The 26,491-nt window shown below is 35.0% G+C and overlaps 3 protein-coding genes and 1 non-coding gene across 5 annotated transcripts; 1 reads left to right on the forward strand and 3 right to left on the reverse strand.

The window, feature by feature from the left end:
• Positions 1-120: 120 nt before the first annotated feature.
• Positions 121-2,915, reverse strand: LOC131791209 (kinetochore protein Spc25-like). Its single transcript, XM_059108544.2, has 6 exons — positions 2,738-2,915; positions 2,593-2,658; positions 2,340-2,486; positions 1,958-2,062; positions 1,187-1,285; positions 121-899 (listed from the first exon to the last, which is right to left on the reverse strand). The coding sequence occupies exons 1-6, from the start codon at positions 2,889-2,891 to the stop codon at positions 769-771; spliced, it is 702 nt and encodes a 233-aa protein (XP_058964527.2). The 5' UTR covers positions 2,892-2,915; the 3' UTR covers positions 121-768.
• A 123-nt stretch (positions 2,916-3,038) lies between these two features.
• Positions 3,039-23,780, forward strand: LOC131791211 (GATOR2 complex protein MIOS). Of its 2 annotated transcripts, none has more exons than XM_059108546.2 (36): positions 3,039-3,315; positions 3,691-3,727; positions 3,860-3,927; positions 4,464-4,543; positions 5,424-5,473; positions 5,660-5,718; positions 6,741-6,810; positions 7,416-7,446; positions 7,594-7,691; positions 8,553-8,654; positions 9,101-9,198; positions 10,281-10,331; positions 10,674-10,803; positions 11,536-11,598; positions 12,139-12,213; positions 12,342-12,382; positions 12,529-12,594; positions 13,291-13,374; positions 13,885-13,948; positions 14,610-14,633; positions 14,772-14,837; positions 15,011-15,086; positions 15,659-15,730; positions 16,059-16,177; positions 16,323-16,417; positions 16,741-16,812; positions 17,265-17,330; positions 17,461-17,533; positions 18,256-18,302; positions 18,853-18,953; positions 19,064-19,105; positions 19,625-19,740; positions 20,224-20,276; positions 20,585-20,687; positions 20,977-21,097; positions 21,642-23,780. In XM_059108546.2, the coding sequence occupies exons 1-36, from the start codon at positions 3,214-3,216 to the stop codon at positions 21,742-21,744; spliced, it is 2,718 nt and encodes a 905-aa protein (XP_058964529.2). In that variant the 5' UTR covers positions 3,039-3,213; the 3' UTR covers positions 21,745-23,780. The 2 variants fall into 2 exon arrangements, with proteins under 2 accessions (XP_058964529.2, XP_066029158.1); XM_066173061.1 differs by having other exon boundaries at positions 16,059-16,168.
• On the reverse strand, positions 11,295-11,367 carry Trnat-agu (transfer RNA threonine (anticodon AGU)). Its single transcript has one exon. It is a non-coding gene; the product is annotated as a tRNA-Thr (tRNA).
• On the reverse strand, positions 23,585-26,448 carry LOC131791210 (replication protein A 14 kDa subunit). The gene is made up of 4 exons (XM_059108545.2): positions 26,276-26,448; positions 24,628-24,702; positions 24,420-24,519; positions 23,585-23,980 (listed from the first exon to the last, which is right to left on the reverse strand). The coding sequence occupies exons 1-4, from the start codon at positions 26,354-26,356 to the stop codon at positions 23,892-23,894; spliced, it is 345 nt and encodes a 114-aa protein (XP_058964528.1). The 5' UTR covers positions 26,357-26,448; the 3' UTR covers positions 23,585-23,891.
• Between the last annotated feature and the right edge of the window lie 43 nt (positions 26,449-26,491).

A 26,491-nucleotide genomic window follows, 5' to 3' on the forward strand; every position in this document is an offset into this window, starting at 1 on the left:
CTCTTTATTTACTCTTGCACCAACAAACAATGATCCAGGAGGATATAAGTTCTGTAGAGATCTGGGAAACACACTACAAAACACTACCACCACCAAATAAGACAACTGCCAAGACAGATTTTTTCCCTCTTATTTAATCTTAGAAGTCAACAACAGTTTTAGACAGTCAAATGAATAAAGGGGGTATGTTTGTAAAGAAACTGTGGTGCTACATCAGTGGGAGAGTATAATAGGGTAAGCAAGTGAGTTGATAAGATAAATTGGCCACCATAAAGAGTTTGAAAGCTGATGTTTCAAGCATGAGCCCTTCATCAGAGCAAACAATTTGACATTGTGGATGCAAAATTTAAGGCTTTTTCTTTCTCTATACAATTTCCTTTATTTGCTTTTGCAAGACTCAAAATGTGACAATATACAGCTAAATCTTGGGAAATGGATTCCATTGTGCACCTATTTCCTGCATTTCTCTAGTTAGGAATTCTGAAATTCACAAGTCTTTTTATGGAAAGGAAAAACTCCCTACCAGTGATTTTCCAATTTTTATATGTCAGGAAATATAATTTGCAGATTGCCATTAAGAATTCCTGACCTGGTCCTCGAATCATGTAATGTTGTTTCACTCCATGTCAGGTCCTGAAGATGTACTAAAAAGCACGAAAAATTACACACTCCATTAGAGATGTTCCTTTTATACACTCCTTTATCATGGCAACATCCCACACCACAATCTTTATATACATATCTTTGTCTGAGTTGCAGATTGAATGTCTAATTTTTTGTTTCTACCAAATCTCTAAATTTTCTCCTCATGGCAACAACAAATGCAGAGAAGTTATTTGTGCTGTTCAGCTTTTCCACCATCTCAGGAAGTCCTTTGACCTCTGGCATACAATCCTTCACTGTAAATAAGAATTGACTATTATTATTTGACTCTGCACCACAGTGGATCTTAATTAGTCAACTTTAAACATTTAATATGTTTAACTAATACATGGACTGGCCATTTTGAATTCGTCATTTAGTTGCCATTTTCAACTGACTTTTCTAGTCTTCATTAAATACTGTTCTAAGTAATGCTAAGATTTGTTAAGAAGAAGTTGGATCAGACAAGCACTTGGTGTAAGCAAAGGATTATAGAACATGATTGTAACAACATGATGAACATTTCAGTGACTGAGGGTTTTACCATTGTACTTGTCCAGACTGGTAATTGCCACAGTGAAAACAAAGGGCCTATCTTCATCTTTTGGGTCAATGTACTTGAACACAAACTGTAAATGTTCCTCTGTGAAGTGGAAGAGGTTCAGATCACTTATTAAGTATATTGAGGCACTCATTTTTGTTATTTTTTTGGTTGGGGGGGGGAGGGGGTGGGGTATAAAATGGAATTTGCCACTAAAGCCATTAGCCTAAATAGATAAAGAGATAAATGTTTATTTATAATCGCTTTGCAACTGAAAAATTGAATTACACGATTATTACAGAAGATAATAACACTGAAAAGAACTATCGGTAGTTTAAAGCAAGTTTGTACAAAAATGTGTTTGTATATCTTACGTTTGTAAATAAAAAATGTCGATTAAATTCTAGTAAAAAAGTTTAGGCTGTAAGGGCATTAAAAATGCTACAACTGTTGCGAATTATTTGTGTCCTGAACACAGGTCTAAACTTCCGTTTGTTTCTAGGGTTCAAAGTACTTGTGGTACGAGCAGTAAGAAGGTCATGGAGCTTGTTCGGTTCACTCTGAATAATGTTCATGAATAATTTATCAACTAGTTCCTAACGGCGGTCTGAAAGTTTGATTTGGCCTGATTCAGCCAATGCCTCATTATTTAAGTAAAATGGTAAGATGATGTGCGTTGTTCTCTTTTGTACTCTTCAGCACCAGGTTACCATAATCCAGTCCAACTTCCTTATGCAATATTAGCAATTTTTTAAAATGCTTTTAATAACCTACCATCCACCTTCTTGAAGGATAATCCTAGTCTTTCTTTGAAGTACTCGGTACCTTTGGTAAACTGTTTAATCTTGTACGATGTGCTCTGCTCCTTAGCAGATACTTCTGCAAGAGTTCATTTGACCACTGGTTAATTTACAACTGAGATTATTAGTCTCCTGTCAGCTTAGCAGTGCTTAGTGTGGCTTGATCTTGTTTCAAAACTCGTAAAGTTTATTTGTAGATGTGTTGAAAACTAAGCAAGTATGATCTAAGCATGTTTAACAAATGTGTCTTTCGAGACACTTCTCACTGCAGAAAAAATAAACTTTTCCTATCACCTCCATTTTCACTAGTCTCTATCTTGCAAAACGTGGTTTAACTACACAAGTAATTTACGTACCTTCTTGTTGTTTGCGGAGTTGACACTCGGTTTCTTCAAAATGTTTTTGATTTTGATTCCTTTGTTCTACCAAGCGTTCCGCTGAAATCTGTAATTCTCGCAGTTCTCGTTCCAGATTGGCAACTTCTTCAGCCCTCTGCCGTAGAACTACAAACATGTCGGAAACCTTTGATTTATGTCTGCTTTTATCAATTTCATCGTTTAGAAGTCAGGTCAGAAGTAAACACGATAACTTCGTCTACTTGCGTCTTACCTTCTAAATTCTTCTCGCTCTGAAAATGATACTGATTGATCGTCTCTTCTAGATGCCTCATCTCCTCTGTAAGTTGGGGATAATAAGAAAATTTGGTAATTTTATACTGCTGTTTCATTACAATCTTCGTTATAAACACAGTTACCTTTCCCTTTCGCTAGTATGTTTTCGTGATTCTCTTTGTCCTCGAGACGAGCTTTTCGAAAAGATTCCCCAGTCCAATCGTTAAGGAATTTATCTTGTACTTTCTTCAAATTTACAGCTAAATTTTCCAGCTCTTCTTTCGTAACAGATCCCATTTTATTTCGTTGTGAAACTCGAGGATTTTTTTTTTCCAGTGGGAAAAGTTCGCGGTGAAATTTCAATTTTCAGTTTCAACCAATTAAATTTCCTTATAAGATCACGTGCCTATTGACTCCGCCGGATAGCTCACGTTTATTGCTGGCTCACTGTCGTCCGCTATCTTGTAACCTTTGAGGCAGAGCAGGGAGCCCACAAGATGCGCAAATTAAGAGTTACTGAAAACGTTTTGTAGTTATTTTTCAATTAAAACTGTTATAGATGACCTTAAATCTTACATAATGACACAACGAACTCAATATTTTTGACAAGCTTTCCACTATGAGCACGGCAAACTGGCAGGTATTGTGGTCTCCAAACCAACACGACAAGTTTATCACCTTCGGAAATGAAATATGTCTCTACAAAGTCAGCAGGTCTCAGGTAAGGTGATATATAGAGAATTTTGCATAATTTTCCTTGATGGAAGGCCAGTTTTTAGAATAAAAGCAAATTGTTATTTCGCCCATCGATTATAGGATGATCATGTGCCTAAACAAGTCCTACGGAAAATTTAGGGGGTGGTACTTGGTGGGTTAGACATATCAAAGTTCACTTTCATTCAACGATCCAAGTATCAGGAAAAAGATTGTGTCAAACACTTTTTCCCAATGTCCTGGGTAGTTTCTTGCATATCTTTCTCCAAAAAATACGCAGAAGTCTCTACAATGATATCCTTAGATCATCAAAGCATCAATAAAAATTTGCAGCAATGTACACTATATTAAACATTTTTGTTTCTTAACTGACTGGTTTCAGGAAAGTCCACCAACGGCTGCAGGTGTAAGAAGCCAAGGTATATAGTTTTACCTCAGTCTGTTCCTTGCCAACTTATGCCTTGCATTTCAGTATTGTCCTTGGTTCAAGCTTTTGTTAATATGAATTTTCACTTGTAAAATATTTTATATCTTTCTTCTTATGATTTCAGTAATGCATCTTTCTGGAGATACCTATGCATCACTTTTATCTGTTGTGAATGATATACAAAATTTAAAGGTAACCAGTTCAATTAAAAGCTAAAAATATATATTTGTTTTTTGGTTCACTTTATGTTTTGATTGTCCAAAACCTTCCTTTATTAAATGGTTTGAGTGACTAAGACATAATTTCTCCTTACAGTATCAATATAATATGAAGCAGACAATATCAAAATTTCCAAACTTACGTCGTAGGAATTGTATGGCAGACAGTAAGGAAAATTGCTAATTAGATCTGGGTTTTAATGCATTGTGTTTTTCTCCTGGGAAGACATTTCACTCTTCAAAGTTCCCAAAATCACTGATCATTTGGGATTTTCCCATACATATGAAAACCACCCTTATCTCATCTGGAAAACACCACAGAAATCAATTCTGATGTTTACTTCTGCCATGACTGAAAATGGGAGTCACTATAACAAACAACATTTAACTTTTCAGGACTGCTTTCTCCTGCACTAGTTATAAAACTACATGTCAATCAAACATTATTCCGTTTACTATAAGTTCTGGCCAGGTTGGCTACAAGTAAAAGTGTTTTCTGTGTTTTCACAGTGTGTTGCTTGGTATCCAAAATCAGAACCAGAAAATTTATTAGCAGTTGGACAAGCAAATGGAAGAGTTTTAGTCACAAGGTAAGAATTAACAAAACATGTTTCTATAAATGGGAAAAACAATGGATACCGACATTCATTAGGAACAACTTCAGGAGAATCATACAGCAGCAGACTGCAAAGAGAACATGTGAATAAAGGGGGTAAATTTCTAAAGAAACTGTGGTGCTGGGTTGGTGGGAGAGTATAACAGGGTAATTTAGTATTTAGTATTATCAACTGAGTTGATAACATAAATTGGCTGCCCTAACGAGTTTAAAAGCTGACATTTTAAATGTTAGCCCTTTGTCAGAGTGATTGATGAAGGGCTAATGTTTTGAAATGTCAGCTTTTAAACTCTTTATGGTAGTATTATCAACACAGTTGATAATACTACTTTACCCTGCAAAGGGAACACATCTTCAACATGTGTTAATCACAACTGTTAAAAACCAACTTGCCATAGTATTGTGCAATGCTTCAGAAGGTGAGGAATGTCATGACTGGTGGACCTCATTCCTAGGGTTGTCGCTAAGTAAAGATCATCCACAGGAACTATTAGCAGGTGATCATTGGTAAAGTAATGCAAGCACTTCTGTGGTTACATAGTATTACCATTGTTTGATATTCAAACACTATCTTTGAGCCATCATGCTTGAAATTTCAGTTTCTAAGCTATAACCCTGAATCCCTTGAGCAATACAACTGAAATGTTGTTTTCATTCTTTGTTTGAGATAAAAAAGTGAAAACCACCAAGTTATTAATCATTTTAACTTACAGCAAACATCTATAAAAATATGGCTGAGTGATATTTTCTCAGGCATATTGTTCACAATGAGGTAAACATCGGTCACTTTTCAATGGAAACGATTAAAAGTAAATAATTTGTTAATTACTTATCATTATTGTCTTCTCTTTCAGCATTGGAAAAGAAAGTAATCAGTCAAACCAAAGAATTTCTAGAGAATTTGGTAAGAATCAGTTGATTTCAAACTTACAAATGCCGGGATTATGAAATTAGTAATGTTGTGTTACTTAGTACTTTCTTTTGAAAGTGTGACAATAAGTGGTACTGGTAGTTTGATATTTTGTATAATTGTGAAAGGATTTCATCAACTGTTATTACATGACATTAATTAAAAATTTAAACTTTTAAGTCCCCAGGCATTCACGGCAATGTAACAGCCTTGCATGGAATCCTGTTGAAAATAAATTGGTATGTTAATTATCTTCTTGATGAGATGACACAAGGGATTGGTCCAGGTGCAACTTTCAACCCTTTTATTCCCACGAGTGACCAAGAAAAAATTTCTACTCACAATTTCAATATGATATCAAGCAGACAAATGATGAGAATAAAGACAAATATCATTTAGGAGATAATTGCATGTCCAATATCAAATCCTCTTAGTTCACATCATCAGAACTGAGCCCACTAAGGAGAATTATCAGCAAGATTTTGGGAGTGAAAGTGTTAAGGCTCAACAAATGTCAGGCTACCGGGGGCTAATTTCAAATTTCAGCTAAAAGGAGGGGTGCTTTTTGGAATAGCAGGGCTTAATCTAAGGGGGCGCTTGTTAAGGTAACCCAGTAAAAATTAAAAGAACAGATAGCGTATATAATACAAACTCTGCAAGTGCATAGAGATAGAAATAATAGGAAGTGACTTAATGCTGTAGTTGAAGCTTGAAAAATTGTAATTAAAGTAGGAATAGAAACAGGTTTTTTTTAGGTATCCCTACAATTAAGATGGTGAAGGTGGGGAAAGGTGTGCTTACTTGAGAGGGTGCTTGCATGACTCCAAGGAGGGGGGGGGAAGTGCTTATTCAAGGAAGAGCAACTATTCAGGAAATACAGCATTCAGACCTAGGGAGACACCCTCCTCTTCCTTCCCCCCCCTCCCCCCCTTCACCTCTACCCCTACCAAGTCTTGGTAAATGTAAATATAAATGTAAATGTACATGTAAATCAAGAATGGGATGGGTACAGCACAATTTTATCAAAGACATAAAGGCAAAAACACACCCGAGCTTAACAAGCATAGGCAGCAAAAGAGAAAACTGCACTACAGATTCTTAGAATGTGTTTGCTAGACACATTTTCATCTTCATCTTAGATTGCCTTTATTACTTATATGCAATCCCTCCAAAATTCAGGAAAGTTGTTTTACCCTGGCCTGTGTGACCATTAATTAATGTTTGTACAAAATAGTTTTATTTACTTTTCCTCATCACTCAGCTGGCAGTTGGCTTGGACAAAGCAAGAAATGATCCTTCTCTCCTTGTTTGGGACGTCAGTGTTCAACCCAGTAGGTCAACACTCCATTTTTATTTACTTCATTTTATTCTTGCAAAAAATGAATTAGTGGCAGCTTAAACCCTTAAAAAAGCTTATTAGCAAAGTCATTCTAGAAATTACATACTAAAACATTGCACAATTTGATCATGTTCCACTGAAACTGTGGCTAGCAATCATCATTAACCCTTAAACACTTGAGAGTGACAGCCATCTAATTTCTCCTTTCAATGTCAACCCTGAATCAAACATTGAGATCATGAGACAAAAGGAAATGATCTCTAACTAAAAAAGGTCTTGATTGTTGAACAAATTCTCCCCCTAATACCACAGGATATATGCAAAGAACAGTATGCACCCATACTGATGTAAGGGTGCAAAGGGATAAATTATCTTACAAAGACTTAGGAAAGTGGATGGTTTTTAAACTTCAAAATTAACTTTGAGAATGAGTGAAAGAGTCAGGATTTAAGGGAGACGTTTTTCTATGTGGATCTGTTTTGTATAGATTGCACTGGGATGTGATTTAATATTTTATTCTATGATTTGTTTACTTTGATTTATTTCTGAATCATTTTTCTAGATTATACTTTGATTACTGATTTATCTTTGTTTTAGCTGTAAGGGAAAGTGGTAACCAAGAAAAGAGGTTAGTTCACAGGAACATTGTTGCTGCTCTGAGTTTTAACTTGAAAAACCTTATTCAGGTTAACAACCTGTATAGGAAAGTGATTGTGTTGAATAGCACCTGGTTTGTAACATTTTTGATCTAAATTTTTTCATCTCCAAATTATAGACACTCAGGAGTGACTGGTGGCAAACAATCTCCCATTACCGTAGGGACAAATTTCCAAGAGCCTTCACACGTGCAGAATAGGGCTCTTGTTGAACTATGTAAGCTGCTTCACCTTATATTATTACAATAATTATGACAGTCACCATGATTTTACCACAGTGATGGTGACTGTGCAGTAGATGCTTGACTTATCTTCAAATTTTTATGGTTATTTGATGTGACTTTATTAGCTAATTTCTTGTCTCTTGTTTCTTGGCTCTTGTCAAACTATGTAAGCTGCTTTATGGTAAATTATTATGATAATTATGACAGTCACCGTGATTTTACCACAGTGATGGTGACTGTGCAATTGATACTTCAATTATCCTCAAATTTTTATGGTTATTTGTGGCTTTATCTGCTAAATTATCTTCAACTGGTGTTATCCCCCCACCATGACTGTCTCAATCTGATGTACAAAGATCAGATCACAACACAGGGGTCTTTGCACCATACTCTTTGTAATTTGGAATTCAATGAATTAAGATATCAAAAGCTTATCCTTTCCCTCTTTCAAGTGCAAATTAAAGCACTATCTTCAATATTCCTAATGTATATTTGTAGCAGTATGTACTCTGTCTTTATTTACCTCATTCAGTGCACTTATAAACTTACATTGTTAACACTTTATTTCAACTATGGAACATAAAGTGTAAAATTTTATATATGAAAAATTATATAACTATATGAGACAGTGTTCCCCCTTATTTTAAGCATGATAGGTAAAAGAGATTTTTAAACCAATGGAGAAATCCTTTTACCCGTTGAATTCTCAAGAAATCCAAGTGAGTTGGGAAGAAGTGATGATGGTGGTGAAGCCAGAGCCATCAGCTTACAGTATTTAGTAAATACAAAAAGACTTGAACCTCTCACCATTTGCAAACCTTACACTTGCGTTGTTTTCATTTTAATTGCTGCAGCCACTTCAGATATAACTGTTTCATTAGCTTGGTGTCCTTATGATTCTAACGTGTTGATCACTGGGCAGGGACCAAAATACATCAGAGCATTTGACATCAGAGGTGAGCAGAGTGTTAAATTGGTGGGGTGAAGTTCTGTCATAAGCAGACACATACGTAATTATGCTATAGACACTGCATTATATGGATTGATAAGCTGAATTATACACACAATTTGATTGGTTCATACTTATGATCTGTTGGAGAACAGACACATAGATGACATCACCATTAACAAAATTTTGCTCCTTTATCACATAAAACTGATTGATTCTATCTTGCTGTGGGTCTGTACCATGGTAGATCACAGAAAAATTGTTGAAATTTGGTAAGAACATTAGTGACACACTTGGCTGGGCTTTGAATGCCATGTTTTGGTCTTGTACAGATGCTCTACAACATGAAATCTATTTGTTGATGAGAGATAAATTTATGATGGACATTACTCATAAGTGTCTGAACACCATGATTTTATATAAGTTTTAAGAGATACATCCTTTTTTGTCTAGCGGACACATTCCGTCCACAGAATGCTGCCGTAACAAAAGCAGTGTATGGTGTATGTTTTGACCCACTTGTTGAACACAGAATAGCTTCATTCTCTGGGGTAAGGATTAGAGAACTGTCTCAACATATATTAAAGTAATATCCCAGATGCATAAATACACCTCATTTAATGGTTTACACATAATACATGGGAATATTTTGTGTGTTGGGTGACAAATTTTTTTCCTACTCATTCTTTGTAAGTTTTTTCTTTGTAATTTTCCTAAGGATTTGGATTTAATATGGTTCACATGTGAAAACAAAACTGATACCACATGTAATTGTGAAGATTTTAGAGGTTGTGGCTTACTCAAATCCTCAACAACTACAGGGGTGGCGCAGTGCGAGGTGACAACAATTCAAACTCCACTTGGCCGATTTTAACTGATTTAATGACAGATCAAAATTGAAAGGTCTAGATCAATCGGTAGCATTTGACATGAAGGGTCATAAACTTTAAGATAATGAAGATTGAAGTTTGTTGGCCTTAGTAGCAGTAGCAGCAGAAAGAATAGTAGTAGCTTTAGGTGCAGATTAAGTTGTAGGTTCAAACTGGAATACAAGAAATCAAAATAGAGTTGAACTTAGATTAGGCTAAAAAGAAACAGTAGACTATCAAGAGAAATAATTAAACAATAATAACACTAGTGGAACTCCTAGCATGAAACAAACAGACGTAACAATTCTAGTGTTGTAAGAAGATACAAGCAACAGTATCATACTAAACACAGAGTAACTACAATGAGCACAAAAGAATAACAATTTGAAAAGAAGTAAGGTCAACTGATGGATAAGTTTGTTTTGCTACAACACTGTAATGATAGCACTTAGTTGACTATAAGCAAGATGTTCTGTGACCGAGAAAAAAAGCTGATGATTCTGCAACTTAATTAACAACAAAGAAGAGACTTGCATACATTGTTTGACAACTTGATCACACCAAAAGAATAGCAAAGGCACTCTAGATATCATTTTATTTATGCACGAAAAATGTGATGCGCACCATTTGATTGGCTCTTAGCTTCTTCAACCAGCTTGTGAATGAAAATTTATTTAGTGCACATTCAGTGTGTAAATCTTGGTGTACATATGATTTAGTGAAATATTATGTTAAGAAATATATACATTTTTTTTTTTTTGTAGGGTGGGCCTGGCGTAATTTGCATCTGGGATGATCGAAACTTTGAAAAACCTGTATCCTCTCTGTAGCACGAAATGGCTCAGATGTTGAATTTTTCTGGAATGGACTCCCATCTGAGAAAACAGGGATGATAGTTGGAAATCAAGTCAAATCTTGGGATTGCTTGAGCTAAAATTTGACCCCTGAGAAGCCACTGTCAAAATTACTGTTAACCAAGATATATGTAAACTATGTAATTATAAGGACAGTTAACTTGAAAAGCTATATGTGGAAATTAGTTACTGTTGTCCATCTTTAAAAATACAAAATTCAAGAATGTTTTTGTCCTAATAACTCCAACTGGTGTTTCTTCTTGTGCAAGTTTATATTTTCAGTCCTACCTTAACCTTTTTCAGTTGATGACAATGAGTCAGTTATGTCCTGTGACAGCCATTTCATGGAGTCCAACACGATCTGGCTTAGTAGCCACACTAGGTATAGAGAGCCCCATTGTGCAACTGTATGATATTCAACATGCTTCAGCGGGTAAGTAAGTAGACTAACATGTAGAGTCCATTAGGGAGCTAGTCTAATCAAAGATTCAGTGCAGAACTTAGAAGAGTGTAAAGCACTGTCTATCTTTCTAACCATGTAAGCCCCCCTACTTAAACAATCAAAAATTAATGATTTTAGATATATGAAATTCATATATTTGCACTGCTGTGAAGAAACAAATCTAAGAGATCCTCACAGCTAAGAACACTACTGAACTAGCAGTTGAAAAAAATTCAGGCCTGTATGGGATTTGAACCTATGACCTCTGCAATACCAGTGTAGCGCTCTACCAACTGAGCTAACAAGCCAACTTGGAGCTGGTCAATATGTTGGGTCCAAATAAACCATCCAAGTGATGAATAATGGTTTTAGATATATGAAATTCATATATTTGCACTGTGGTGAAGAAACAAATCTAAGAGATCCACACAGCTAAGAACACTACTGAACTAGTAGTTGAAAATAGGACCTGAAAAAAATTCAGGCCCATACGGGATTTGAACCCATAACCTCTGCAATACTGGTACAGTGCTCTACCAACTGAGCTAACAAGCCAACTGGGAGCTGGTCAATTTGTTGGGTCCAAATAAACCATCCAAGTGATGAATAATGATTTTAAATATATGAAATTCAAAGGTCATGGGTTCAAATCCCATGAGGGCCTGAATGCAGGGTTTAACTTGATAAACCTGATTCAGTTCTTAAATTGAAATCTTTCCTCAGTTTCACCAACATATGGAGTTGGATACGAGATAGAACCATCTTTCATTGAAAGGAGTGTTAAGCGTAAGATGTAGTTTCCCATTGTTTATAATGATTTTCAATAAATGTGTTAAGTTGCCCAAGGGTGAATGAGTTTTTGAGATATAAGGGTGGTAAATCGTCAGTGAAATTCAGCACTTCTGCATGTTGACAAGCTGTAAGAAAGCTATAAACATTTTATACCCTTGATGATATAATTTTCCATTGCATGTTTGAATTCAATTTGATATTTCACAATGATGCACTGGCTAGAAATGAAATTATAGGCTGAAATTAATGTATTAAATTGGCTAATTTATCCAAGAGGAGTAAGTGGCGTAGTTCTGTTATGACCTTTTCTTTGTTTTGAACTGCAGCTTCTGTGCCTTAAAAAAAAAAGAAAAAGAAAGAAAAAAAAGGAACTGAGGCTTAGATGGCTTATTTGTTCATTCATAGAACAATGATAATAATAATAGTCATGCCTGTCATTATCAATGAGGTCTGTAAATCATGGTACAGTTGATACATGTAGTCCTTGAGAGTTGAAAAAAAATTTTTGTATATTTTTTATTTCATGGTGAACAGCATCAGGAACAGTTGTGTCTGCATTCTCCTGGCATCCTACACAAGAGAATCGCATGCTTGCAATATCATCATTTGGTTGGTGAAAAGTTATGACCTCAGTTACTTCAACATTGGAAAATGTTGATAATATAATTTTTTTTGTTTTTACTCTTAGAACTTCTGTATTATTTATTATTTATTCTTCTTGTATTGAATATTTTCAGGACTGGTCCAAGACTGTACAATTTTTGAAAGAATATCTGTAGTAAGTTCAGTTGTCCATGGTAAAACTTATATATCACTGGGAAGGTGTGAGATATCATGATTGTTATATTTCCCCGACTGTTCTACAACATTAAGTATGTTCTTTTTAAGTTAGTTTTGTTTTGTTTTGTTTTGTTACCCCTGCAGACTTGGTCCCCAAACTCCTATCTTACTTGGGGTTGTGGGAAGCATTTACTGGAGTGCTCACAAAAGGTATGTTTGACCTTTACTATGTTATTTCTGTAGGCCTTGTTTGTCATCCAGGTTTATCTGCATGGAACTTCAGGCAGTTTGATATGAACCCTAACAGGTTTCTGGTGTGTAAACAACATTTACTTTTTTTAGCAACTGTTTGCATCTATAGACTGTACTATTCTAAAAATAAATGCTAGAGAAAAACAATGGATACATCAAATAGATGGATATAGAAAAATCAAAATCAAAAAACATATTAACTATCTTTTTTCTGTGCATCTCTCAAAATACTTTTTTTTTTTCCTTCTTTCTCAATTTTTGGACAGACACATTTTACTTTGGCCATTGTAACCCTTTGACACCAAAGAGTGACTAGCATTTAAATGTTTTGTTCCTATATTGCCCCTGAACCAAACATCAAGGTCTCAAGAATAATGGGAATGATCACCAACTAAAGAAGCTCTTGATTGTTAAACAAATTCTTCTTGTCAGCACTTTGAGAAATGTTTTGAGAACAGTTTGGAGAATATACATACTGATGTTAGGTTATAAAAGGTTAACACTCTTAGTTTATGATCACAAAATATTTCTGTCTTCATGCATTCAAGTGTGTGCCTTGGCAGGGACAAAAGATGAAATATTATTTCATTAGTGTCCTAAATTTTTTTTTGTTATTATTTTATCAGATAAATGCTTATTTTGTTTTTGTGGTAGACTACAGAGGCAGCTTTAGAGGAAGATGTCTCATTAAAGATGAAGCGCAGAGCATTTGCAGGATATGGAATTGACTTTTATCAAGTGAGAGATGTTGTTTGTATTTGAAGGGAGGCTTAGAAAAGAGCCCTGAATGGCTTAAGAGAGAGTACTAGATAATCTCTCCAAGCTGTATCCTTTTTTGAAACACATGGAGTAGTTGATCCGGTATCAAAAGTCACTTACTCCTAGTGCCTTATTTCTCTCAGCCATTCAATTGGAGGGCTCAGAGCAAGAACGATCCCTTGATTTTTCGGCCATTTTTGAAAGTGTTCAGAAGTAGTTGAGAAATACTTCTGAACACTTTCAAAAATGGCCGAAAAATCAAGGGATTGTTCAGCTTCTTGCTCTGAGCCTTTCAATTGCAACTGTGAGGTGTTGGGATTTTTTGCACCTATTTGTAATAGATCCTAGTTTATTTACATATTTAAAAAGTTGACCAGATTTTAAATGGGAGTTGATTAGTATTGATTGACAGCCAATAATGGTGATAATGATGATAATGATAACATAATGATGTCAATAGGCTGTTTTTTTTCTTTTTGGGCTTAACAGGCACAAGACATTGCAAGAATAACTGGAGATCCTAAGCTTGTCAAGCTGTGGTCATGGATTTATCGTATCTTTTTTTTTTAATCATGTATTATGTATAGGTAGCAATGGAATTATCAGGCTCAGAAAATGATCTCTATATTCAGTCTATGTTGCTGAATGACAAAATTTCAAATAATAGTACATATATATCAGTAAACCAAACTGAAGCATAAGATTTCAGATGGAGAAAAATCCACACAGCAACACAAAAAAGGTTTACAAAAATGTTCACAAAATCTTCAATTATCACAAATGGTGAATTTTAAGTGTATTTCAGTGAGCAGCTGTCAAACTAGATTCTCAAGGAATCATTTGGATTTCCATTTGCATAAACAGAAAGGTGGCAAAATTCACTTGTCAACTTTGACCCGTAAGGTGTGATTAGTGAATCTCCCTTCCAGTTTCTCTACGTTTTTTTGTAGTTTGGTCCTGTTTCAAAATAATGCCTTCACTTGCATGGTGGATATTGCATTCATATTGCAAGGAGAAGATAAACATCAACACTGGTGGGAGTTAAAAGGTCAAAAGCTTTGCAACATTGCTCTTCCAAGGTTTTAGAAGAGGCTCAGTAATTTTGACTCTATCATTGACAAAACTGGAAGAAAAGGATGAAATGGGGAGAGAAATTGGCCAAAATTCTCACATGGTCATTTTTTTTTCTTGGAGAAACCTTAACAATATTTCAGGGGTAAAGTCCATGAGAGAACAAGGTACAATTCACTTTTACTCATTCATGTATGCTAAGTGATGATCTTTAAAGGTGATGAGAAATTTTTGGAGGCTGAAAGAATGTTTCCTTTATGTAACTTTCTTTTCAGTGTGTAACTCCGTGTATAATCTTTTTTCAGATAAATCTAAAACTCTTAAATATGATGGCATCAAATCTATCATTGGTGGAGAGAATGGTGGTGGAGGTATATAAAACTTAGGGAAAACTACTTCTCATAGACTGTATTTTTACAGTCAAGTAATATTTCTTGTTACTGAGGGTTCAAATAACCAGGTTAAAGTTGCAGTGATACACTGACCATGCAAGTCCATAGGGTGTAATTCAAAGGCCTACTATGATCATAATTTATATTCAAAGGTGCAACTGCAAGAAGTAAAGCAGACTCTTACCAAGAACAGCGTCTTGTAGCACCAGTGTACTACAGTGATGAAAGGTCAGAATCAAGCTTGTTATGCTTACTTGTAGTTGACTGTACCCTTGTTCCTGAAGGATGTTGAATTTTTTGTGGCACTTACAATTTATTGATGCAATCAAACCTGTATTAAATGGTGCCATATTAAGCAGTCACCCTGTATTAAGTGACCAGTTGTCAAAGTCACAAATGTGTTTCTCCTTACTCACTGTAATTTTCACCTCTATTAAGTGGTTGCAGTCACCCTTTACTAAGTCTCAACAGCCTGTTTTTATTGTCTTCCACCCGTATTGAACAGTCACTTAAAGTGGGACCACTCAAATGAAATTAAGAATAATCTTTCAAGTTATCATTAATCCATGTTTCTTTCTCAAAATCAATGTGTTTAATAGTATTTTTGAGGGAGATTTTGTACATTTAGTGGTCAAGTAGGGCATTAAGTGACATTGTTTACATTTTTTTTTTTTATAATACCCCCCAATCTGTGGAAGCTGTGTTAAGCAGTCAACCTATAATTAGCAGTCACCCTGCTATTCCCCATAGGTGACAGTACAGGTTCCATTGTAATTGTAGTTATTTCTGTGTGATTGCAGAAAGCTGGCTCTTTCTCTTTGTGGCTGGGATTTTAAAAGCTCTGGAAATACACTTGCTGATTTTTTAAACAAGTAAGTGAAAAGCTTAGATTAAATGATTGAGCTAGTTTGTTTGACTAAGGTTTGAGCAATTGATGGTTCTAGGAATTTAAATGACTGAGTTTGGTGCATAATCTTGGAATGGGTTGACAAGACAAACTTGATTCATTCTATAGTTTTTTTCATTGTTTTGATGAAAAGTCACATCACTTGGCCTCAGCAATTTGTTAGAAAAACATTGTTCTTTTAATTTGTTTTACTAAGCCAGTGGAAAAGTGTGCATCATTTTGATAGTCTTAATATATTTTTCATTTTTGAATCCTTTTTAATAAATAAACCTATAATTTTCTCTTGTTTACAGATTGCAATCCTCTGGACAGTATGAGAGAGCTGCAGCAGTAGCACTTTTCAATAACAAGATCAGAGATGCAATTGAAATATTGAGCTCACAAGGGTCAAATGATATGAAAGGTACTAAAGGTAATATCTTAATTAATACAGCATTCAGTTACTCTTTGGTTTAAACTTCACTCTGCACAGAAACACACTCACACTTTTGTGTAATCCTCTCCAAAGAATAGAGTAGTTATTTTGGTGTTCTGATTGATTTCTGGTACTTTTCCAGGAAGTTCCCTGAATGTGGTCGCTATGGCACTGTCAGGGTATACAGAGGAAAAGAAGACTTTGTGGAGAGACATGTGCAGGTCACTGTGTGGTCAGGTGAGTTATAATAGTTATATAAAACACTAAATTATCTTTCATCAGGGATTCATTTTCACAAAAACAATTCTAGGCAAGATGTTAAAATCTCACAATGCTCCAATCCACTCAGGAGTGTGAGTGGATATTTGTAAACTGACAGATGAATGTGACAAAATACTCATGTACTCTGAGAGGGGAGACTGGAGACTAAACCATTCAAGAGGAGTTTCAATCTTCTTAAGCATTCCTCTGTCATGAGTGACCAAACAAAACATTCTTCTTTGAATATCAATTTTGTTCAACTAAAGTAGTCATGAGAAGGTGTGCACTTTGCATTTTAGATGGAGAATCCTTACCTTAGATCAGCTTTTGCTTTTTTGACCACTGAGGCTGAACACTTTGAGAATATTTTGGTGAGTTCCTTCTTTAAATTTTGAGTTTTCTATATATACTGTAAGTTTTACCTGTAAACATGCCACAATCTTTTTGGTAATTGATTATAAGATTTGTACTTTAAGGCATAAATAGTTCTCAGTACAGAAAAAGGGTCTAAAGCTATTATTATTGTGCAGTGGGAAGAGAAGGTTTGTCTAAAATTGTAATACTACTGCAGTGTACTTCTTAAACCTTCAACCCTTAAGAGTGACTAGCATCTAATTGCTCTTTACAATATCACCCCAGAATCATGTAGTAAGGTCATGAGAATAAAAAAAATTATCACCAGCAAAAGAAGCTGTTGATTGTTACACAAATTCTCCTTGTCAGTACCTCAGGGAATGTATAGGGAACAGTATGGAGAATACCTTTACTGATGTTAGGGTGTAAAGGGTCAAAAGATTGAAAATATGAATGTGCTCTCTTTGAGGCTGAGGAAGGAATTGAAATCGAGGACAGAGTAGCCTTTGCTTGCAAGTACCTTCCTGATCACAAGGTAGGAACATAGCATTTTTAAAACTGCAATCTTTGAATGCTAGCAAGGTGGTATTGACATGATAAGAAGCTCGATTGAGCTGCATGGAACAAAAAGTGAATTGTAATTTCTCACTATTTTCATATATCAGTTGTCCCAGTTTCTTGAAAACTTGTCAACAAAGTTGAGTAATGCTGGGGATCTAGATGGCATTCTGCTTACTGGTAGGAATTATTTCACTTCACCTTCATTCTGTGTTTGGTAAACATAGTCTCTCTAAATGTTATGGATGAACTGAAATGAATTTGGAGAAAGGTAAAAAAGAAGTGTATTGCAGTGTAAAATTTCCCTTGAAGTGAAACAGACTGTAATTTAGGGTGTAAGAACTGTTTGTTCCAACAAAATAGCCTTTTGATGGCAATTAATCAATCAATGACCAAACATATTTTAGGAAGAGTTTTCAATTTTCTTACCTCATCTCCCTTCAAGTAGACAGGAAATTTTCAATTGAATAAGGCATGGACATTGTTATCTGCCAAAATTTTATATGGTGGTTTTAATGAGTTTGAAAGCAATCTTTGCAGTAATGAACACTACTTATAAGCAGTAGTGAAAATAAGATTTTCATATATTCACAGGTACTTGTATGTACTCGTATGGTAGTTTTAATATCAGTGCCAGAAGAATTAATATTAGTGAATTATATTTTCATAAAGAGTACTTACAATTAACGGGAAGAAAAAATATATACACCGTATCTAATTAACCACTGACCAGCAAACTATGTAACAAGAAATAGAGAGTAACATAATTTGCTTTCATTTGTATTACTACATTGTTAAGTTTCATGAATATACAACACTGTTTTTTATGCTACAAGGCTATCGATATCAATCAGTTCTAAACAATTTCTATCAGTTAAATAATTATTGTCTTTATCCCTTAGGAATTTCAATGGATGGAATAAACTTAATAGAAAAATATGTAAATAAGGTAAAGTCTCCCTCGCTGTACTTCACACACATAAAGATTATTTATATTATCTTTGTGTATTGAGTTTTTCAGTCACAGGTTTTTTTCTCTTAGTTTCTTCTATTTTTTTATTTATACATTTATTTTTTCAAGGGAATTTTAGAGGGTTTGTCTCTCTCATAGAGTAATCTAATCAGATTCCTTAAACCAGCTAAACCCTCCAAAACTTGCTTCACTTCCAAGCATGTGGGTTCAAACCTTACTGAAGCAGGAATTTTCTTCAAGCTTACTCTCTGCAATTGCTTTAATTGAAGTCCCCCCACAAGGATCATTTTTTTGCTGATTTTTTTTCCACAGGTCAAACAAATTTATTTCATCCAATAAAAACAGAAAAAAGAATTCGAGATTGTTCAAGTACCAACGCAGAGCTTGAGAGCAATTGTGTAATTCCTGGGTCTCCAATTTTCCTCACTCTTGAGACAATTTTCTAAGAGAAAACAGAAGGTCTGGAAGTAGACAAGTGATCTCCCATATATATTTTGTTGTGGTTAACATTTGGTTTTCTTAACAGACAACAGATGTTCAAACAGCAAGCTTGGTCTTTGTCAACTGTGTAACTCATATCTCCAGTGAAGTATTCAAAGATCCTAGAGTTTTATCATGGATAGAAAAGTAAGACAACAATACTTTTTTAGAGAAAGACGTTCATCTATAAAGCACCACTGTTTACAGTTGCACTTTCAAAATTTTAAATATTTATCTGAATGTTTTGGTATTTTCAGTTATAGAAGTCTGCTTGACATGTGGAGGCTCTGGCATCAAAGGTATTGTTTGATAGGGAAGAATTGGTAGACAATTTCCATATTTCTTGGGGAAATTGATGGTATTCAATAAGGAATTGTTTCCTCACGGTGTATTGCTAAGACTAGCTGCATTTATTGTAGTTATGTAGTACAACGGCTATAAAATATATCAAGGATTATTAATAGCTGTGGAAGAAAATGGTTCTCTCTTTTTGTTAATGGTACTATCTGAGAAAACAACGTGTTGTCAAGGCAAGATTTGTCTTTTCAGTTTGTTTTTCCAAGAGGTAATAAACCTTGACTTAAATCTATCACACAAAGTTTTCCAGTTTTCTTGTTTTAGAAAGGGGCACCAATGGGCATCTTGTGAGGGAATAAAACCATCAGAGATATGAAGCCACATGCTTGAAGTGAAGCAAATGCTTACAAGTATTTGTAAAATATTGAGTTTTTTTATCCCTCTAAGGAAATATGACCATGATTCATATATATGTTGTGTCCTTCGACTTTTGTTTATTCAACAATTACTTTTATTTTCAGGTCCCTGTTTGATATTCATTTTAACTTAAAAGATCCCACCCAAAGGCCCCCTCAACAAGTGTTTGTTTCATGTAATTTTTGTGGCAACTCCATCCTTACTAACATGCTATCAACAAGTAAGTGCTAATGTTTCATAACATTTTATCTTCTCTTTGTCTATTGCCATCATTTCTTATAGTGATATTATGAGCATTTACCTGGATCCATTTCCTAGCTCTCCAAATGATTCATGTCCTTATGTGGTGTTCCATTTTAAAGGCTGTTCTAAAAAGGCAAATATTGTTGGAAAATAGACAGTGTTGTCTGATTACATAACTGATTAGTTATCTGTAGTTTGCTGAATGCTGGTTCTTTAGTACTATTTTTTTTGTGGTACTCAAAAAAAATTTGTTTTGTGGTACTCGATAAAATTTCCTACCCCTCTCACATAAGGTCTCCTTGATTGAGCTCTACTCACCCCACTCTACTTAAAATTCTTGGCGTATGAGTTATATCACAACACTGTACATTCACATTTACTGTAGGAAGTGTGCTTGTGCTTTAATGTAATAATGTGGTGGAAATGAATTGTTGAGCTAACTTTTTATCACTACTGTTAGGTTCAAGGCCTCGTAAACTTGCACAATACTGCAATCCCTCAAACAGAACAAAGGTGTGTCATTATTCACAGAAGAGGCAGCATGATAATGCTGTTTTTTTGGCATGGCCCACAGCTAGCCTTTGGCTTATCTTTTTTACCTTCTTTGACAGTATGTTGGCATGAACAACAATAATTATTGTTGAACACAATTCAATTCCAAAAAACTTGTGAAGTACACAGTCTAACTCCATGAGTTTGAAATGTACTGAGGCAGTTTGACTTTCTACTTCACAAGTGTGCAGACAGCTAATCAGTACAAGGGACCTTTAGCAGTCTGTGAGGAAGACATAGACCAAAAAAATATTTATCGTGTGTTTCAGATTATGGCTTGCCCAGGTTGCCGTAAGCCTCTTCCAAGATGTGCTCTCTGCCTAGTTCACATGGGAACATCTTCATCACTTTCACAGAAGCCAGCAAATCAAGGTCAAGAGAACTAATATATTTACCAGTATATAAGTTAACCTATAACTGCAAAATCACAACTGAATCTTTCAGTTCCTCTTCTTCCTAGAGAATCTTATCTACATGGAGACTTTTATTTCAGTTGGTGTTCCAAACTGTTACTGTTAAGTAAGGTAGTTTAAACAAAAGTGTCTCTGAAATTCAAATGATGCACGTGTAAACAAAACTTTTGAGCTCAGGTGATATAACCACCTTTGATTATCAGCTAAAAAACAAATACTCAATACAAATACTTAAATCTGTTCTTTAGGAGATTCAAGTGCAGAAAAACCAGCAAATGCGCGAACTGTGAATCCATTTCATAACTGGTTCACATGGTGCCAATCATGTCGTCATGGTGGACATTCCAATCATATAGTTGAATGGTTTAAGTAAGTGTGAAATTGGAGATTTCAGTTCTGATACACATGCAACAAGGGAAGTAATATAGAATTCTCCTAAAGTAGCTAAATATTAATGGTGGGGGTACCTTTACAAGCATACCTCTTCCCTTGTGATTTTAGACTAGGCCAACTGAGATGATTTCTTCAAAACTGATGTTTAAGGGTGGGTGGCCCTCCCTCATGTCTTATGAGTCTTTCCCTTCTCTTTACTACCTGGATCAATCTCTTTTCATTGGAATTGAAGTTTTAGAATTCCATTGCATGAGTGTGTACTATAAAGGGAAGGCAATGGAAAAAAATTTCCAGGCATTGGATTAAAACTTTTTGGGAAGAGTGCATATTCTCCTATAGTCCACGACTTGTTTATCATGTTAGGGTTTTCTTTCAAAGTGTTATTAGTTTGTTAGTCACTTAAATGTTAGATTTTGTTTCTCTCCTTGTGCTAAGGACTTTTGCTACCCTTTGTAGAGTTAAAGTGTTTATTTTTATCAAATGATGTATGTGACTGTTAACATTCTGGATTCCTTTTCAGGGAACATATTGAATGTCCTGTCACAGGATGTGGATGTCACTGCATGAACTTAGATTCTATTGCCATGGCAATGCCAAACAATGACATTTATTCAGTAGCATGAGCGGATAATTATTTTTAAAATAATGTCAAAAAAATTAGACTCAGACTAGCCATTTCTGACGTTTACAGTGTTATCTGGAAAATATTTGTGAAGACACCTTTACAAACTGTTGCTCCTATGTCTGAAAGAAAATATTTTTTTCTTTTTCATCTCAAAAATTGGATTTATTTAGTCCTCTACTAATTCAGATATTGCAATTTAATTCATTCTCTACTCTAACAATGAAAAATTACTAGGCTTTTTTTAAAATTGTAATTGTATATGTATAAATTAAGTTATGAATCAGTGAACTTTTCTTTTTAATTCTTGGCTCATTGCCCCTAGAACTCTGGTGTGAATTTTTTTTATTCATCATTTGTTGGAAGCACTGACGTGAGACAAAACCATTATGCTTGAGTTACAGTAGACTGATTTTAGGCCTTCTAAGTGTTCATGATTGAAAGCAGCTGTAACCATTACTGGGATAGTTTATGCAATAATATTCCCTTATTCACTTTGAAGCTGCACTTAAAGTCAAATTTCATAAATTACCATACTTAACTGCAATATTCCCTTTCCCTAGTCTGTGTTTAACAGTCACATTATAAACAGAGCATGACATTGGATAGGGACAGCTGTGGCATAGTGTCTTAAGAATGAGTGGTAAATTGGTATATTCTTCTTTGTTACTATTTAAGGGGCAATGTGGAATCTTCTCAGACAGTAACAGCAGACACATTTCACCCCAATTTCTTCTGTCACACAAACATAATTGGCAGCTTTCATATGCAGATAATTGCTGTGAAGACGTCGTGAAATAAAAAGTACTTCAGTCAACAGGTCAATCATTTGCATGTCTGCTTCCATTCATGTTTGTGTCACAGTAAAGATGAGCCTAAACTTTAACCAGGTTCATTGTTTATTAACTAAAAGGATCAGCCCTGTCTGAAGTATCTAGTGGTATTTTTGTCAATCTCTCTAGAAAAGTCTTTTACACATCGCCTACCACTAATTTAATTAAAAATTCATGTGATTCCTTAACATTTTTTAATTGTAAGGAAAATCTCAAAAACTCCAAATCAAAGATATTTCACAAAGGGATTCTTTGAATTAAAATCATTGTCATAAACAAATGTGGTTTTGATCAAATTGTCAACAGGTAAAATACCTCGCCAACCATACATTGACTTATCCCAGAAGGTGTATGGACTTGCTCCCCCTCCTGTGATCAGAACTAGTTGACCTTGAATCCACGTTAGCTCTTTGACCTCTAAGAATGACTAGTATCTAATTTCTCCCTACAAAAGTCACCCTTGAATCACACATTAAGGTCACAAGAACAAGGTAATTGATCACCAACTAAAGAAGCTCTTGATTGTTAAAGAAATTCTCCTGATCAGCACCATGGGAAATGTATAAAGAACATTACGGAGAATGTGCTTACTGATGTTAGGGTGTAAAGGCTTCAGATTAAGGCCTTTGAAAGAGAAAGGTGTTTTAAACTATTCTTTCCCCAAGATTCAAATACCAATTTTAAGTCTGCCATACATTTGCTATATATATGGCAAATAATTTTTTTGTGAAATCCAATGATATACCTATAATTTATTTCTTCTTTTTACCTTTCTGTTGAGATTTACTGATATTGTGAAAAGAAATTTCTTCTGGGTCACTGTAGGGAGTGAAAGGGTTACATATTACAATATCACTCAAGAATCACACAATAGGGTCACCTGGCAAAAGGAAATGATAATAAATAAATAAGCTCTAAATTGTTAAACAAATTCTCCTTGTCAACACCTTAGGAAATTTTAAGGTTAAAGTAAGGAGAATATACTGAGACGAAATGGGAGACAAGATCTAGAATTTCCATTTATTTGTTAAAAGATTGTAGCTCTAAACTACTCTTCAATAAAAACAGTGAGGGTTTACATGCAACCATATTTTCCTTCCACATTGTCTCTTGTTTCTTTTCCATAACAGTTGCAAACATCTCCACCAGGCCAATAGAGAAAAACAAATCTTAGTCTCAAATAATGAGCAACACAATGCGAGGTGTTGGTCTGGAAAAACATGAAGACTAGTCAGCTAGGAGTCTTTTTTAGGTTCATTTAACAGTCTTTACTTTCTGGTTCATGACAAGGGAATAACTTCATGTTTTTATCTGGTTAGTGGCCAAATCCATTCAACTGTGTAGATCCAAATATTTCAGGGAAGTCAGCAGCTAATGAAACAGCTTGACTATAGGCATCCAGGTCTATTGACAAAAATTATTCACATAACTGTAAAATAGAACCTCTATTTTATGTTTCCACCAAATAGAAGCAGAAAGCTACCAAAAAAAAAAAGCTTAAAAAAAATTGACATAAGTACTGTTAATCTCAACCACTTATTGAGTTGAAAGCCATATCTACCACAACATCCATTAACCCTTCAACTCCCAAGATCTGATTGTTAATTCTCCCCTCGAGCTGCTAGACATTTCCTTGGAAAACAGTTTCTAGAATTCAGAGTTGGACCATGATAACTTTCTACCTGATAAGTTTGAGTATTCTCACCACCTGTCTGCTGAACAGTTTATAACTTATTATAGGGAGAAGTAACATGTTTATCACTTCTGGGAGTTAAAGGGTTAAATCATTGGTAAGCAGAGAATTATATCTAAAATCACATGACAAAAGCAGAAGCATCCTTACCAAAATCATTGCTGTATGGAATAATTCTGTGTCCTGACAGCGAACAATTGTTCTCTACTCTTCCTATAACCTCCACTGCCCCTTGGAGCTTTTCATCAAGCTAAAAATTTTATTTAACAGAACAAGTAATCAGAATGTGTTCTTCGATACTGAGTGAACAACTTTTCATTTGAATTAAAAATATAAATTATTTAAAGATAGGACTTACTGGTACATCCAGAGTGACTTTGACAACCTTGTGGTCACAAGCCATGAGCTTAAGCTCAGCACCATTTGAACTGATCTGCAAGAAAAACAAGATGAGTCTTAAATTGAACCAGTATAGAAAAAGCTGAATTGCTGAATTACAACCCTTGCATTCACCACCTGAAAAATGAAGAAAAAAAATAATGGATAGTCAGGTCAGAAGCCTAGTCAATCCTACCAAAGCTAATTTTGGTCTATAGATTTATTCTTTGCATTTCTTTGCAGTTAGCACACTGAACTCCAAGAAGAGAGGTCCAGTTCCAGATCAAGCCGGGTCATTGCCTCTCTCTGCCCAGGAGTTTAAATCAGAACAGGCAAACTGTTAGGGAGGTCCTGTGAAATGCTAGGGGGGTAACCTTGCAATAGACTGTCATCCCATCCAGGTGGGAATAGAAATACCCCTGGATACTTGATACTACAGAAACCAGGATAAGCTCTGCTTGAATAGCCACTGGGCTCAAGTGCAGACATAACCTGTGCATTTCTTTTAGTTGCCCTGACAATTCATCAGTTCCCCACTTTTACTCCTCAGTGTACATGAGTGGTGAGTGTAAAAAATTAAAAAGGAACACCATTACTATGATCACTTTTCAGCTTTGAATTTGGTCATAACAATAAGTAGCTAGTCAGCCAAAGAAGATGGTAGGAAAGAAAGAAAAAAACTGAGGCTGAATGAAGAGGTGAATAGAAAAACAGCATGAATATGAGAATGAAGTGGTTATATTTGACAGGCGATTATACAACAAGAATCCAGGAAAGATTTATCTATAACCCTATCTATTCTCAAACAAAGATATAGTCCCAAAACTATTCTATGGTTTTCACTGTTGTGTTTATCCAACAACTGGTAAATTTTTTTTTTTAAAAAGAATGATCTTAAAAAATTATGAGCTATCAAATACCTGAACTGCAATCTTCAACAGTGAAATGTGAATGACAAGAAGCGGAAAATGTGAATAAAAAAGCGTGAAATTGTTAAATAATAATACAAACAATTATGAATGTTTGTTAAAAATAATGTTGTATTGTCCAAGCAGTGGACATGAATTATTGTCCACATTGGGAGCCAGTTTGGTATTCCAGGTTTCCAGTGTCTTTCCTGTTCTAAAACCACCTTTACCAATTATAGAAGCGTTTTCAAAGTCAATATTTTCAAAATCGTGATCATCATTAATCCAGGATAATTATTAATCCAGGAACTGTTTGCATAATTAAGTATGGGGCTAAGTAGAAATCTTGCGAAAATGGCATCCATTCGTTCGGGAATTTTTATTTTGCGGCTCAGTCACGTGAAAGTGAGCAAACGTACAGCAATAATTAAGCCATTCTAAACTTTAATTGAAAATAACAGACAGTCAGTGAAGACTAAGACATTCAAATTTCGTCACGAGATCGAATAATGGTCATTTCCAATTCCCCCTTCCAGCCTCTCGCAAAGAATTAGCTATTTCCCCACAAAAACCCCCACTAGGTACAGTCATGCATGAATTGTCAATTAGCAATCTACCTCTTTGCCGATCTAGAATAATAAAATAATATACTTATTAGCTGCAGTTAGTATAACATCGAACATCGAGTGTAGACCTTTCACACTCTTTCTTCGTACTTACCTCTGTTACATTTCCCACAAGACAAACAGTTTTCCCAGAATATTGGGTTAACATAGAAGCATTGACTCTCGGTGCCTCCATGTCAAAAACACGGGGAATGATCGAGGAAATTCCAAGATCTTTGTGCCAATAAATAAAATTCTCGACTTCGCGGAATAACTGATAATTTTGGCGCGCTGTTCAACTAGTACTTAGTCCCTTTCGTACAAATTGAAA

The sequence above is a fragment of the Pocillopora verrucosa genome, chromosome 10 (assembly GCF_036669915.1).
Source record: "Pocillopora verrucosa isolate sample1 chromosome 10, ASM3666991v2, whole genome shotgun sequence".
NCBI lineage: Eukaryota > Metazoa > Cnidaria > Anthozoa > Scleractinia > Pocilloporidae > Pocillopora > Pocillopora verrucosa.